Source organism: Schistocerca piceifrons, chromosome 1 (genome assembly GCF_021461385.2).
Source record: "Schistocerca piceifrons isolate TAMUIC-IGC-003096 chromosome 1, iqSchPice1.1, whole genome shotgun sequence".
Classification (NCBI taxonomy): Eukaryota; Metazoa; Arthropoda; class Insecta; order Orthoptera; family Acrididae; genus Schistocerca; species Schistocerca piceifrons.
In genome coordinates, this window is record NC_060138.1 from 700,352,071 (window position 1) to 700,369,037 (window position 16,967).

The window sequence follows — 16,967 nt, forward strand, 5'->3', positions numbered from 1 at the left end:
TTCCTTTCAAGGCAGACTTCAATTTGGGGAAACCCAGAAGTCGGCTGTGACCTAATCCGACAAATATAGCAGGTGATCCAGGACTGTGACCCACTTTCTGGCCAAAACCTTATGCATGATCTTCACTTTGTGGACTGGGGTGGTGTTGTGGAGGAGCACAAGGAACCTGCCTCTTAGTATTTGGGTACAACTCTCACCCACAAACATGAAGCTTAATGAAAACTTGACATTGCCTCGCTTCTGCCCCACCATTTTCTGACAAGCGTCAGACATATACTGTTACATTCATGGTGTTTTATGCAGTGATGCTAGTGCTTTGACCATATACACATCTGTTGTTGAAATTTCAATGATTTTAACACCAAAAATTGCCATGAGATAGCATAGCAGCTTGGAATTTCACATAAGCAGTCCTAATGGTACTGTGACATGCTTGTATATTGTGTGGTTCAAGTTTCATTGAGCTGTGTTACTTGGCAGTCACAAATGTTGAGAAAGTAATTTTCACCCATAACTTTTTCACACCATTGTATTAGTTGATTTCAAATAACTAAGAAGTCAGAGAGAGGAGGAAAGGGGGCACAGAAATAGAGAAAATAAGCAGGCACAAGCACATATAAGAAGATTATAAGGGAGTGAATTGGGAGCTAGGTAGAAGTTGAATGAGAGAATATAAGATAGAGGACAAAAGTGAGAACATTTAATTGAGTGGAAATATAAATCCACAACAGAGAAACCTCATCTTTTCATGGTAGAATAACATGAAAGATAAGTGTAACTATTAAAATAGGTGCAGTGAACAAAATATGTGTTTTAACATAACTTAAACAACATCAAAGAAGACAACAACACTAGAAACCATGACTAGCTATATAAAGTACGTGTGTGTTATGTTCACATCATTTAGAGTTACTCGTAGCAAATGATAACCAGAAACTATTTTGTGTGCAACAGAAAACAAACAAGACTAATACATACTAATTATTTATCCAGCAATAAGTTTCATTTCATAAATTTTTCCCTGATGTAGAACTACTTTGATGACTCACCAAACATTTCCAAACAAAATAATTTGACATATTTTCACAAAATTCTCTTTCCTTTGTTTTTTTCCAATGAAATTAAAGCTCTCAGTTTACATTTACCATTTACATTTAGCATTTGATAGTGTTTGCTCCTGTCATCGGTAATAAGGGAGCTTTAGTTTGCTGGATCTTCCCTGTTGGATATTGCAACAGTTCATATCACTTTCCTGCAAAGACCTCATCATCATCATTGTTGTGGTCTTCATTGTCACTATTGTTTTTGTGTTGGTGACAGGGGGGAGTAACACAGTGTAGTGAGATGTACAGTTAGCAGAGAAACTGCTGTAGGTTTTTCAACACTAATGAACTGAAATTAATAACACAGGTGCAGTCTGATGAGTGTGGTCAGCAGAGAGTAGTATGATGCTCAAGGACGAATAGCAGACAGAGTCCAGCAAGGCTGTAACCCTCGATGACTGGAGGTGCATCCAGTGAGGTGATGGCCCTGGATGGTTGGAGATTGTGTCCACTGAGTCTTTAGTGGTGGACAGTTGGAGTTAATATCCAGCAGGGCAGAAACCCCAGACTGTTGGAAATAATGTCCAGCAAGGCGAGGGCCCTGCACGCTTGGAGGTGACATGTGGCAAGATGAGAACACTGGGTGATCGGCAGTGAGCTGGAGGATGGGCAGGAGAAGTCCAGCATGCTGGTGCAGAGGAGGCAGTTAATGATGGCCTAATAACTCGACACGGGTGCCCTTAATCCTGACCAGTTCAGTGATGTACATGGTGAATGCACACTGGCCATGCTACCAGGGAGCAGCTAGGTAGTGCCCTAAACATCTGCCTGACGGAAGAATAAAGGTGCACACACAGCAGGCACCTGATCCTGCTGAAGGTGGTGTGTGCTGCGACATGCAGGCTGCCAGCAGTGAGCATGGTGCCACCCAGTGGCATGGCTACAGCTGGAAGATCGTTAGATTCAGCCAACACTATTTATGTTATTGTCAGGCTGTTTGAATGCGATCTCTGATGTATTGCCTGTAGATTGTAGCTGCAGCAACCATGGTCCATGAGTGTATGGTTGGTTGTACACAAGCACATGTGGACACAGTATCCCTTCCGCCTTTCCCCCCTCTCCCTCCCCTTCCCTCTTAAGAAGAGATGGCATAGCCTGCACTGAGGCAATGTCACATCCAAAGCAAGCAGGCTCAATGCAGTGGACCTCAATGGCAAGATATCAGTGGCCGACAAGAGATGGCTTGACCTTCGATGGCTGCCAGATACACGATTGGACCAACATGTTGTCTATGGTCAATGGGAGACTGAGCAAGTGATTGCTGGCGGCCAGAGGTGTGATGGCACAAATGGTGCATCCCCAGCCAATTGGAGATGAGCTGTACCAATGATAACCACTGAAAACACAAAGTTACTGGCGTGGCTGCCAGGGGAAGTGACTGGGCTGGCAGCAAAGAAGGCAGTGCCAGCATTGGAGGGGACCAAGCCAGTAGTGAAGGAAGCCATGCAGGCAGTGTAGGCAGCTCAGCTGGTGACAAAGGCGGCCATGCCAGTGGTACAGGGACCATGTTGGTGTCAAAGGAAGCTGTGGTGGTGGCAGAGGAGGCTGTTGCAGTGCAGAGCCAGTGACAGTAGGATGGCTGGATTGGGAAGGGCGGCAGCACTGGCTGGAGACCTTTTGGAAACCACATGCAGTGTTGAGGGTGTTGGAAGAGATGACATCTCTATAGGCATCTAACTCAAAAGCTGCATAGGTGTATTCACATCTGCTCCTGTTCCAGCTTCTGGGGGCACAGATACTCATTCCTTCATTGCAAACAAGCCAGGTCCCTGACATTCACAATGGAACACTATGAAAAAAATAGAAAAATCAGACTTTGAAACCCTCTCAATTGGTTTGGCTATTATTAATCACCTCCCCCCATGAACCATGGACCTTGCCGTTGGTGGGGAGGCTTGCGTGCCTCAGCGATACAGATGGCTGTACCGTAGGTGCAACCACAACGGAGGGGTATCTGTTGAAAGGCCAGACAAACATGTGGTTCCTGAAGAGGGGCAGCAGCCTTTTCAGTAGTTGCAGGGGCAACAGTCTGGATGATTGACTGATCTGGCCTTGTAACGTTAACCAAAATGGCCTTGCTGTGCTGGTACTGCGAACGGCTGAAAGCAAGGGGAAACTACAGCCGTAATTTTTCCCGAGGAAATGCAGCTTTACTGTATGATTAAATGATGATGGCGTCCTCTTGGGTAAAATATTCCGGAGGTAAAATAGTCCCCCATTCGGATCTCCGGGCGGGGACTACTCAAGAGGACGTCGTTATCAGGAGAAAGAAAACTGGCATTCTACGGATCGGAGCGTGGAATGTCAGATCCCTTAATCGGGCAGGTAGGTTAGAAAATTTAAAAAGGGAAATGGATAGGTTAAAGTTAGATATAGTGGGAATTAGTGAAGTTCGGTGGCAGGAGGAGCAAGACTTTTGGTCAGGTGATTACAGGGTTATAAATACAAAATCAAATAGGGGTAATGCAGGAGTAGGTTTAAGATTGAATAAAAAAATAGGAGTGCAGGTTAGCTACTACAAACAGCATAGTGAACGCATTATTGTGGCCAAGATAGACACAAAGCCCATGCCTACTGCAGTAGTACAAGTTTATATGCCAACTAGCTCTGCAGATGATGAAGAAATTGATGAAATGTATGACGAGATAAAAGAAATTATTCAGGTAGTGAAGGGAGATGAAAATTTAATAGTCGTGGGTGACTGGAATTCGTCAGTAGGAAAAGGGAGAGAAGGAAACATAGTAGGTGAATATGGATTGGGTGGAAGAAATGAAAGAGGAAGCTGCCTTGTAGAATTTTGCACAGAGCATAACTTAATCATAGCTAGCACTTGGTTCAAGAATCATGAAAGAAGGTTGTATACCTGGAAGAATCCTGGAGATACTAAAAGGTATCAGATAGATCATATAATGGTAAGACAGAGATTTAGGAACCAGGTTTTAAATTGTAAGACATTTCCAGGGGCAGATGTGGATTCTGACCACAATCTATTGGTTATGAACTGCAGATTGAAACTGAAGAAACTGCAAAAAGGCGGGAATTTAAGGAGATGGGACCTGGATAAACTGAAAGAACCAGAGGTTGTAGAGAGTTTCAGGGAGAGCATAAGGGAACAATTGACAGGAATGGGGGAAAGAAATACAGTAGAAGAAGAATGGGTAGCTCTGAGGGATGAAGTAGTGAAGGCAGCAGAGGATCAAGTAGGCAAAAAGAAGAGGGCTAATAGAAATCCTTGGCTAACAGAAGAAATATTGAATTTAATTGATGAAAGGAGAAAATATAAAAATGCAGTAAATGAAGCAGGCAAAAAGGAATACAAATGTCTCAAAAATGAGATCGACAGGAAGTGCAAAATGGCTAAGCAGGGATGGCTAGAGGACAAATGTAAGGATGTAGAGGCTTGTCTCACTAGGGGTAAGATAGATACTGCCTACAGGAAAATTAAAGAGACCTTTGGAGAGAAGAGAACCACTTGTATGAATATCAAGAGCTCAGATGGCAACCCAGTTCTAAGCAAAGAAGGGAAGGCAGAAAGGTGGAAGGAGTATATAGAGGGTCTATAGAAGGGCGATGTACTTGAGGACAATATTATGGAAATGGAAGAGGATGTATATGAAGATGAAATGGGAGATAATATACTGCATGAAGAGTTTGACAGAGCACTGAAAGCCCTGAGTCGAAACAAGGCCCCGGGAGTAGACAACATTCCATTAGAACTACTGATGGCCTTGGGAGAGCCAGTCATGACAAAACTCTACCATCTGGTGAGCAAGATGTATGGGACAGGCGAAATACCCACAGACTTCAAGAAGAATATAATAATTCCAATCCCAAAGAAAGCAGGTGTTGACAGATGTGAAAATTACCGAACTATCAGTTTAATAAGTCACAGCTGCAAAATACTAACGCGAATTCTTTACAGACGAATGGAAAAACTGGTAGAAGCGGACCTCGGGGAAGATCAGTTTGGATTCCTTAGAAATGTTGGAACACGTGAGGCAATACTAACCTTACAATTTATCTTAGAAGAAAGATTAAGAAAAGGCAAACCTACGTTTCTAGCATTTGTAGACTTAGAGAAAGCTTTTGACAACGTTAACTGGAATACTCTCTTTCGAATTCTGAAGGTGGCAGGTATAAAATACAGGGAGCGAAAGGCTATTTACAATTTGTACAGAAACCAGATGGCAGTTATAAGAGTCGAGGGGCATGAAAGGGAAGCAGTGGTTGGGAAAGGAGTGAGACAGGGTTGTAGCCTCTCCCTGATGTTATTCAATCTGTATATTGAGCAAGCAGTAAAGGAAACAAAAGAAAAATTCGGAGTATGTATTAAAATTCATGGAGAAGAAGTAAAAACTTTGAGCCATGTATGGAAGTGAAACATGGACGATAACCAGTTTGGACAAGAAGAGAATAGAAGCTTTTGAAATGTGGTGCTACAGAAGAATGCTGAAGATAAGGTGGGTAGATCACGTAACTAATGAGGAGGAATTGAATAGGATTGGGGAGAAGAGAAGTTTGTGGCACAACTTGACTAGAAGAAGGGATCGGTTGGTAGGACATGTTTTGAGGCATCAAGGGATCACCAATTTAGCATTGGAGGGCAACGTGGAGGGTAAAAATCGTAGAGGGAGACCAAGAGATCAATACACTAAGCAGATTCAGAAGGATGTAGGTTGCAGTAGGTACTGGGAGATGAAGAAGCTTGCACAGGATAGAGTAGCATGGAGAGCTGCATCAAACCAGTCTCAGGACTGAAGACCACAACAACAACAACAACAACATTATTAATCACTGAGTAGCAGCCTACTAAATGGGTTATACTGGCTGTGATCTAAAGGTAAGAGGCTGATTGTCTAATACTGCTGTGGAATTGTTTCATATCAGTGTTTCAGCTGATGAATAATGCATTAGCGCAGTCAATAAGGTTCTATTGTAATAATAATCACTAGAGTGTTCCGCTATAATTAAGTATTACATTCTTGGTTTTACATAAATGTGTTGCAGTTAGTCCCTTCATCTTACAATTTAATGATTGTTACACTTATCACAGATCACTCTTTGATATCTTCACATGCTACTGCATTAACTAGCACAAACACACTACAATCCTCATTGGATTCCAATTATATGTGGCCAGTATAGGTGATGTGGAACATGTAATCACAGTATGATATAGTTACTTAATCAAAACACTACTTTTGTGGCGGTGTTCGTAGCGACAAACAATTCGCTGTAGAAACGGCTTACGAAGTCACTGCCACACTTTCAATAGCGGGCCGACCGGTCCGCTGGAACAGTGAACAGAAAGATGAAAACCCAAACACTCTGATAAAATAAAAGTAGGTACTTATCTTTATTAATGAAGATACAGAAACACAGTAGTGAACTCCGTGTCTACAGAGATCTGCCTAGTTCGAGTCGGAGCGGCTAGGTCAGCGTCGGCTGACGACAAACAACAACTCTGCTGCGATGAACACACAACTGACTAGCAAGTACACAGTTCGGTGGCGAGTATACAACTGAGCGGCGAATACAGAACTATCCTAGCGCTCGCGACTCCAGCGCTTAAGAAGCCCAGAAGCCCGCGGTGGCGCGCGCAGACTTGCGGCGATTTCCTGTCTCGCTGGTGATGCTTATGCGGACGGCGTCCGGACTTTGATGCTGCCAACCTTTTGGCAGCGGGCTCGGGTGGCATTACTGGCTAGGATATAACAACTACAAAATAAACTCTTTTCTCAGGATTGATAAATTATGAGGGTCAACCTGTGATGTCGGGGACATGCTCAGTCAGTAGTACATATTACAGGTAGCCTTCCACCATTACACCATGTTCTGCTCACATAGAGCCCTCGTAGAGAAGTCTTCCCCTGCACACTGCCTGCACTCTCCTTACTAATGATTGCGTTATCTCTCTAGAACTCGTGGTGCTCAACTATTGATATGTAGCCTGCCTCAGCCTGTGTAAGGCAAAGCTACCTTTATCTTTCCGTAAGGAGCTGTGGACCCCCTTACAGCATGAAAGAACATCTGCATCACCTCCATTGTGTTTCTGGCCTGAGGGAGCAACTTGCTGCAATGAGGTGCACTGTTAGCACAGAATGACAGTCCTTTTATTAACACTAAGGAACTGAAATACAGTAACACAGGAGCAATCTGATGAGACAATGATAGCCAAGAGCAGTAGACCACTCAAGGATGGTTATTGCCAGAGATGGTATCCAGTGAGGTGGTAGCCCTGGACAGTCAGGAAGGCTGTAGTCCTGAACAACTAGAGATGATGTCTGGCAAGGCAGCAGCCCTAGATAGCCTGAGGTGGTAACCAGTGAGGCTGTTGCCCTGGATGGCCTGAGATGGTGTCCAGTGAGGTGGTGCCTCTTGATGCCCATAGATGGTGTCCAGCAAGACTGCAGCCGTAGACAGACAGAGATGATTTCCAGTGAGGAGGAAGCTGTGGATGGTCAGTAGCGACATTCGGCAAGGCAAGAGCCTTAGACCACCTGGGGTGATGCCCAGTGAGATAAGAGCCCTGGATGGTAGGCAGTGAGCTGGAGGTGGAATCCAGCAGGGTGGCTCAGAGGAGGCATTCGATGATAGCATGACAGCTCAGACATGGCAGTGGTTAATCCTCTAACAGATGAGCGATGTACATGATGAGCACACACTAAGCTCACTGTTGTGGTGGAGTGGCCGGATTGTGTCCTAAATGTCCACCTTAAGGAAGAATACAGGTGACATGTGAATTGCAGAATGGTAGAGGTACTTTTGATCACAGCTCTGTGTACTGTGACAAGCATGCTACCAGCAGTGAGGCTGGCACCTCCTGATGCCATGGCAGCACCTGGCAGATTGGTCGAAAACAACCTGGACTGTTTACTGTATTTATCAGGCTGTCTCCCATGGTAGTCTTGCCTATGGGTTGCAGCTGTGTCAAGCTGTGGTCCATGTCTGTATACTTGGTTGTATCAGAGGCAACCACCTGGAGATACAACAGTCATCATCATCATCAGCAGCAGCAGCAGCACAACTACAGCTACAACTATTTAATATCAGCTGCTGACCTAGATATTTCCACGCCTGACACTCTTCAGCTGCATGCATACGTGTTGATTCTGCGTGTTTTCTAATTTCATCTACTCTCTTTCTATCAGCTCATTGTTTCAGTCTTTTCTCATCTCTTAGAATTCAACAAAGAACTCCATTGGTCCATACAATATTATCCATTTGCAAGTCTACATGTCCTCCCCTCCTCCATTTCATTTTCATCCTGTGCCCTGATCCATAAGTTTGTTTTGTCTTGTCTAGTAATTTCCAGCTTGCATCTCTCCATTCCTCACATAGCAACTCACAGTTTTTGAGCAGTTTCTGTATTAAAAAAGTCTGTCTCACTTCTGTAAGTCAAAACCTGATTATAACCTTTCATTTTTAGGCATGTCAAAAGCTTTGTTCTGAAAATTCTGTTTAGTTCTTCAAAAACACATTAGGCCTCATTTTTGGTTTTCTTTTTATTTGTTTACCTGTCCATTCAGTCATTTCTCCAACTTCCCTAAATACAAAAACTCATCAACTGATTCTGTTACTTCATTGTAGTTTTATACTGTTTTATTTTCAGGCCTACTCTCAAACTTTGTGTATTAAGTTCTTGTGTTGATAATTTAGGAATAAAGGCAACAACTCACTGAACAGTAGAGACATTGAAACATCAACAATCACATGAAGAAGACTGAAAATTACTGGAGATTGAGGCCAGGAGGATTACAGGAATAGAGGATGTATTCCAAGTATAACTCCCATCCATGTAATTCAGAAATGTTAATGCTGGAGGGGGGAGGGGGATCCAGATGGCATGCATTGTGAAGCAGCCATTGAAACTGAGCATGTTGTGTTGAGCAGTGTGTTCTGCCACTGTTTGATCAACACTGCTATTAGCCACAGATTGGCAGTGGCCATTCATTTGGATGAACAGTTTATTGGTGGTGATGCCCACATAAAATGCTGTGCATAAATCACAGCAGAGCTGGTATGTGACATGACGTGCTTTGGCGTGTTACTGCCTCTGATGGGTAGGATAAGCTTGTGAAGGGACTAGAGATGGATATACTGAGTGGATGAATTGGACTGATCTTGCACCTAAGTCTTCCACTGGGATGTGATCCATGTGGCGAGGCAAGGGTCTGGGAGTGTTTGTGGCATAGGATATTGCTTTGGATGGGCCACACATTTGTGGGGAGAATGTTTTTCATTTCCAGGCACAATGATATATATTCAAGCACATTGTGCAGTACCTATATGATTGAGTTGTTCTAGTGCAGGATGCTAATGAGTGATGGGTTACTCCTTTGCAGCTGGTTGTTGGGGTGCTGAGAGGATTAGGGTTATGTGAGGATATAGCATGAGTAACACCTCTGCTATTTAGTGACTTGTTGCCATTACTCCTAAATTAGTTACATTCTGCCAGAACTTGACATACCAAGTTATTATGTCGATCATTAAAATTTATTTGCAGCTGAGGCAAACAGTGCAATGCTATCAACAAAACATTGGAGGTTCAGATATGTTCCATTAATATGTATTCCTTCTGAATACTTCCTTTAGGACTACTGAAATATTGTTGGATGTATTAAATCTCCTTTACTGACCTCTTTTTTAATTCTGAATTTCTAACTATCCTGATGAACTATCATTGTAGTTACATCACTTATGTATACATTTTTCAGGATGTTTACATACATTGAATCAGTGTCTTCTTTCTCAGTGGCTGTCACTACAGCTTTAGCAAATGCAAGCATCACCTGTAGGAGCACAGTGACTGTTAGGATTTAATGTACAGCTAAACCACTACAGATGACATATTATTTGTGTTATTGCTAGTTTCACTCCATGAGAGTAATTTTAGATATTCATTACCTTAATTAAAAACTAAATAAATAATTAAAGTGTTGATAGTGATGCCGTTAGAAGCTTTGAATCTTTACTGTGTTCCTATCAGGGCAATGAATATCTGAAGATGCTCTAATTTGTGTAATGAAATTAGTAATACTGGAAATAATACATTACATGTGATAGTTTATATTGTGTACATTAATTTGAAACTGAGTCAAAAACTTTCTCTAAATCTATAAGTGCTATGTAAACTGCTAATTTATACTCATTGATCCACCCTGTAACATAATTTACAGCTTGTGAATGTACCATTGTGCTGTATCCACTTCTAAGGCCAACTGTTTTTTCCTTTGCATAGTAACAGATAAGTTTAGTGAGCATCTTACACGTTAAGGACAGTAGGGTGGTGTCTTGTCTGTTCCTTTTCTTAACAAGATTGTATTATTACATATAAGTTATCAGTATTTGTTAATTACATAGCTTGTACTTCATAACACAGGTTTGTTCAAATGGAACAAGAGTGTTTGTGCAGAACGCTATAGCAGAAGAAGTTCTTGAACGATTGGTAAATGCTACAAACAATTTAAAAATAGGTGATCCCTTTGAGGAGGATACAACAGTTGGAGCAACTATATCAGAAGAACAGGCAGAAAAGGTCTTAAGTTACATCAAAGAAGCTGAAAAAAAGGTGTAGCACATTATTTTCTTCCATTTATATTTATGTAATCATAGCCTTCGTTACTACTCTCAGTACTTTATCTTTTACAACTTACAACAGATATTCTTTTTTGAAGTAGCTGAACCACTTTTATTGTGTTGTTTTCGTACAGTCCAGTTGAATGGGTGGTATATGCTATATAAAAATGCATTCTGTGTAGGTATATAAGGATAGGTAGTTACACAGCAAATAGAGGAGGTACTGAGCGGAGGCCAGGCTCATAGAAACAATGAAAAATCACTTGGTTTTTTTTTTTAAACAAAGTACTTCATAATAAGTAATGTTGGAATTGCATTCCATTACTAAGTCTCTTGATCACAGTTGCTGTAATTCATGGAGTATGCCAGCAATGGGATAAATTGTGACATTAAAACACTTTTAGACATCAGCTTTACACTGTGCTTTTGACTTAGAATCATGCTGTTCTGTAACCAGTTAAGTTTTTTTTGGAAACCCTATTGGGTACATACGGCTGGTAATTTATTTAAAATACAGTATAAGTCACTCATTTTCAAATTAACAATACATGTTCTATCTTAAATAATTAGGTAATCTCCAGATGTTTTGACAAGTTTAATGAATATATTGTGCAATGACAAAGGCAAGTTAAATGAGTTAATGTGTAAAGTGTCTTAATAATTTACTATAATGGCCACTTTTATAAATATAGTGCACACAAATGATTACTGATGTATGCTGGTTTTAAAGAATACCATGACTTACATGCTTTCGAATTTTGCAGCAAGATATCTTTGTTCTGTGTTAAATACGAAAGTAGGTCTCTTGCCAGAAATATAGAGTCTGGCTTTGTTGAAGATAACAATAATAGGTCATTCAGATAAATTAGGCTGCAAAAATACCTGAGTGTGCTAAATAATCTGCTTCATTTTAAATTTGTTACTCTCTGATATATATATTTTAATAGATGTTGTGCAGTTTCTGAATAATGTCCTTAGATCTACACACAATTTTTCATCCATCTTCTCTGGTGGTTTTATATTCCTAAAATTTGCATTGTTTATTTACTTGCCCAATGGGATGCTTATTGCAGGCTTCACACCTACATCTGTATCACAAGCAACTTTACTTTCTATGGCAGAGAACATTGCATATTAGTACTTGTCACTCTATGCCTATTCCACTTATGCATGAAGTGAGAAAAAAAAATGACTGACTGTATGCCGCTCTAAGTTTCCTTCTGTTTGTTATGTTTCTTACTGACTCTTTACCTAATTCTTATGGCCCCTGAGTGATATACACATTAGTCAGAAACAATCTGGAAAGCTTATAAGGCTGTTGCAGTGTAGGTTGTGCTGAGAAATAATTGTTAAGAAAAAAAAATTGAGATGTTACATCATTTCCAAGTTAATTAGCATTGAAATTAGCTAATTAGGCCATTGCACTTGCAGATTCAAGTGGCCCACTAGAGATGTCTCCAAATGTGTTCTTCATTTGGTCTCCTGATAGCAATGAAATTAGCTAATCAGGCTGTTGCACTTGCAGTGATGTCTCCAAATGTGTTCTTGATTTGGTCTCCTGAAGCTGAACATGAGAGTGACACAAGAATTGGACATAGGATAGTAGTAATGATCAAACTCTAGCCAAAGGCTGGGCAGTCTCGTTTGCTATCATCCACATTTTGAGAACAACTGGTACTAATTTTATCTGGTGGTCCACTTGAATTTGTGTGCATTACAGCCTAATTGGCTAACTTCAATGCTAATTAATCCGGAAACAGTTTTTTCTTAACAATTATTTCTCAGCACAACGGATCCTGCAACAGCCTTGTAAGCTTTTCAGGCTGTTTCTGATCATTCTGTCTATGTAGTGGAGATAACTGAAACATTGCACAATCTACTTCAAATATCAGTTTATTTAATTTAACCAGTATGGTTTCATGAGAATAACATTGACTTTCTTCTGAATATTCTCGTTTAAGTGACTCAAGTATTTCTATTATACTTTTGTATGAACAATACCAACATACCACAATTTCAGAAACACATCTGTGAATTTCTTCCTATTTGACAAGGGTTTGAAACATTTCAGCAGTAATCTAGAATATTTAGCAGTAGGGTCATGTTTTCAGTTTTCTTTACAAATGTGCCACACTTATCCAGAATCCTCTCAGCAAATCTTACTCTTCATTCACCTTCACTATCGGTGATTTCACATTTCGCATTTCGTATTACTTAATGTTCCAGTTAGGCACTATCAGGTTTTCGTAACTGGTATAAGAATTATTGTGCATTTATCTGTTTCTAAACAGAGATGCTATTTGTTACACTCTGTGGAAATATTGTCAGTCAGTATGTATTTTCTTACAATCGTCTAGTAAGGAGTGTGTTGTCAGTAAACAGCTGGAGACTGCTACAGACTCTCTCTGATAAATTGTTTATTCCTTGGGATCCACTTGATGCTAGTGTTGTTTCTCTGGCCAGCATAAATTATTTGAGCTAATCATGTATTTGTAAAAATACCTGTATGACAAATCTTAATTGTCCACCAATAATAAGGTATAGTGTGAAACACCTTTCAGAAATAAAAGAAGACATAATTTATTGGTCATTCCAGTTATATTGTTCTCTTCACCTTTCTGTTTACTTATATAATTCTGTTGCTTTACTCACAGTAACACTCCATTTTTTCCTATTATCTTGGGCTGACCACTTGCACTTGCAGGTTTCTCGTGTTTGCATAGCTCAAATTGAGTCTATTTCTTTCTTCTGCAGTCAATTTTCCTAAACAATAATGTGAAGTGGCTGTTTAAATAGTCAGAAATCTATACCATTGAAATTCTGCATCAGTTCATTGTGTAAATGCAGTACAATTTGATTAGTGAGTAGGAACTCTAGCTTTCCCAGTGCCTCAGTGGCAGTATTGATGCTGTAGGGTTGAAAAGATCTAATATAACAAGTTACAATCAACCAGAATATAACATGGGTGCTCAGCTGCACTAATGTTTGTGTGTTGTACACCCTACAACAACTAAGTTTTTGGAAGTTATTACTTTTTTTAAGTGTGCCTGATTCATGATATAACACTTAGTAAGGCAGTAAATGTGCTGTTGACATTACAGTGAGACTGAACAGCTGGCCATTACCAACCTCCTGAGGGCAAAATTCAAAGTATTTGTGATGGATGCACTTGACAACAACAAAAAAAACTGCAGCACCAAAAAATAATTACTGTAGAGTAACGAACTTTTGGGAATACATTTGTCTAGGTAACGTATTTAAGATTAACATTACAAGACCACGAATTAATGTAAGCATGAGATAAGCCATTGCCAGAATGTTGAATGCAAGCATGCAAACGTGCATGCATTGTGTTGTACAGGTGCCGGATGTCAGATCGTGGCATGGAGTTTCTTGCCTGTTGCAATTGGTCTGTGGTTAATGTTGTTTGTGGATGACACTGGAGCTGCTGTTTGATGACATCCCTTATGTTCTCGGTGGGAGATGCATCTGATAATCGAGTAGGCCAAGGCAGCATGTCAACATTCTGTAGAGCATGTTAGGTTACAATAGCAGCGTGTGGGTGAGCATCCCATTGAAAAACACCCCGCGAAATGCTGTTCATGAATGGCAACACCACAGGTCAAATCACCAGACTGATGTACAGATTTTCAGTAAGGGTGTGTGAGGAAAACCCCTCATCAACACATAGCCATCACTTGTGCTAAGGAAGGACCAGCTTTCATTGCCGCCCCCCCCCCCCCTCCGCCCCCCCCCCCCCCCCCCCAGTGAGCTGTTACTGGAGACCACTGAAGTTGAACAAGGCAGTGGTTTGAAGTCAGTGGAATGCAGGGCATCTATGTCCGAGCTCTCCCCTTGAAGTAACCAGTTTATAACAATTTGTTGTGATACTGTCGTGCCAACTGCTCTCAAATCGCTGCTGCAGATGCAGTTATGATGCCGCCAGAGCCATAAGCCAAACACAATGATCCTTCCTCTTGGTAGTGCTACATGGTCATGCAGAGTGTGGTCTTCCTGTGACTGAACATTCTCATGACCACTGCTGCCAGCAAATATGTCCAGTGGCTACCTTCCTACCAAGCATTTCTGCAGTATCAAAAAAGGAACATCCAACATCATGTAGCCCTATTACATGACCTCATTCAAATTCAGGGAAATGTTGATAATGACACCTTTGTCACCTTAAAGACTTTCTTGACTAACATCAACTCACCGTGTCCAATCTCAAAGTTAACTAACATGCACAACCATTACAGTATGTATTTAAAGCATACCCATAGTTGTGCTACTAGTGCCACTCTTGTGCAGCTGACATGAAATGTGAATAGACATCATCTTTCGGATGTAGAAACATGCCTACAAACTTTGATTTGTCACACAACTTCATCTTGGTGTTGCAATTTTGTTGCATCAGCGTATTTAAAAGAACAAAAAACTATTATCTAGCTTACAGAATTGTCAGTGTCTTGCTCAGGGAAGAAAGGGGGATAGGTTTTAGAGGAGGGGGAGGTCACTGAGACCTCAAGCAGGTCCCTCTAATCCCAGCATCTGAGTGACCTATTCCTCCTTCCCAAACTACCCTCTTGTCTCCCTTAGGAAGGAATTGAATTAACAGTCCCAAAAGCTATTTTTTCCTATTTCTCAATGAATCTGTCAGCAGTACTAACGATTTCACCTTCTCAGTGGTGTATACTGTTCAGCCATTCTTGTGTCCTTGTAATATGACAGTTATCTCAAGGGAATTGTCATTTTAAATGTACTTTGAGGCTGCTGTCAGTATGCACAACCGTTTGGGGGCCATTTACAAGAGGTTCTGTAGTGGACATTACATATTAGCAGTCCATTCATAGAGAACCATTTTAATATTTTGTCCCTTCACAAGATGGATTAATGGCCATTTGTGTGACTGTAAAGGAATGTGTACATTGCATTGAACATATATACACAAGTCCACAGCATGAAAAAATTTAAATGGAATGGCATGAATCGGGCAAGGAATTTGAATAGCAGTGATATTGCTGTTAATGGGATCTTGAAATGTGAATGACACTTAATATTGTTTTTTATAGTGCACTCACTGTTTCCCATCACTTTCTATAACCATCTTCATCCTGTTTATGACAACTTATTTCACTGCATTCATCACTCGTGTCATGATTTTTGAAAGAGTCAGCGCCCTGTAATCCACTATCAAATTTTTCATCGTGTGGGTCATTTATACCTTGTACTGAAAAAGCCTCTCATTGCTATTACAGATATGAGTACATTTCAGCAGAAATATCATATTGATTGACAGTCCTTCCCTGCCACTCCATTGCTGATATAAGGTTAATGTGTTCATGCTATAACTGTAGCACAAGCTTGTGGAATTTATTAGCAAATGCAGTGAAAGAACTGAACATGAAATGATACAACAACAATGAAATGCTCACACCCTGGAACAGGAAATCTTGGGAAGACTGGTTGTGTAGGTAACTGACCGGCTGTAGAACTAATACTGAAAAAATTGTAGAGTGCCATCAGATTGCACACTGGACCACAAAGATTCAAAATTTGTAGATTAATGTTGGAAAGTACGTGATACTTGAAAATTCTTGATAACATTTCTTTGACTTCTTCATACAAAAATTATGTAAATCATATATGTGAATGTACTAAATATTGACTGACAAATGAGAGACTTTAATTCATGTATTATAAACCAGTTAGGAGCTGGGTACAATTTTTCAGTCATTACATTCTCACTACGTCACCTGTTTGTGTTTTAGGGTGCAATAGTCCTTTGTGGAGGAAGAAGAATCAGTTTACCAGCACCATTAGATAATGGCATATTTGTATCTCCCTGTATTCTGTCTAATTGTCATGATGACATGCGTGTTGTGAAAGAAGAAGTGTTTGGTGCTGTGATGACATTTCTCACATTTTCAACAGAGGAAGAAGTTGTACAAAGAGCAAACAAAACACCTTATGGACTTGCGGGAGGTGTTTTTACTAGGTACGTTTCTTCATGTATTTAATATTATTTACATACCATTATTTATGCTGTGAGAGTGGTGAGAAGGATACTGGGTAGGATATTACTCATTTCACCGGCTGGAGTGGCCGAGCGGTTCTAGACACTGCAGTCTGGAACCGTGCGCCCGCTGCAGTCGCAGGTTCGAATCCTGCCTCGGGCATGGATGTGTGTGATGTCCTTAGGTTAGTTAGGTTTAAGTAGTTCTAAGTTGTGGGGGACTGATGACCTCAGATGTTAAGTCCCATAGTGCTCAGAGCCATTTGAACCAT

General features: G+C 40.7%; 1 protein-coding gene across 4 annotated transcripts in view; it reads left to right on the forward strand.

Moving 5' to 3' along the window:
* The window catches only part of LOC124710318 (4-trimethylaminobutyraldehyde dehydrogenase A-like), a 203,434-nt gene that overhangs the window by 152,361 nt on the left and 34,106 nt on the right, over positions 1–16,967 (forward strand). For all 4 annotated transcript variants that reach the window (XM_047240915.1, XM_047240914.1, XM_047240918.1 and 1 more), the window contains exons 7-8: positions 10,486–10,674; positions 16,451–16,677. In XM_047240915.1, the coding sequence (XP_047096871.1) occupies positions 10,486–10,674; positions 16,451–16,677 (416 nt within the window). The remainder of the gene's footprint in view (positions 1–10,485; positions 10,675–16,450; positions 16,678–16,967) is intronic.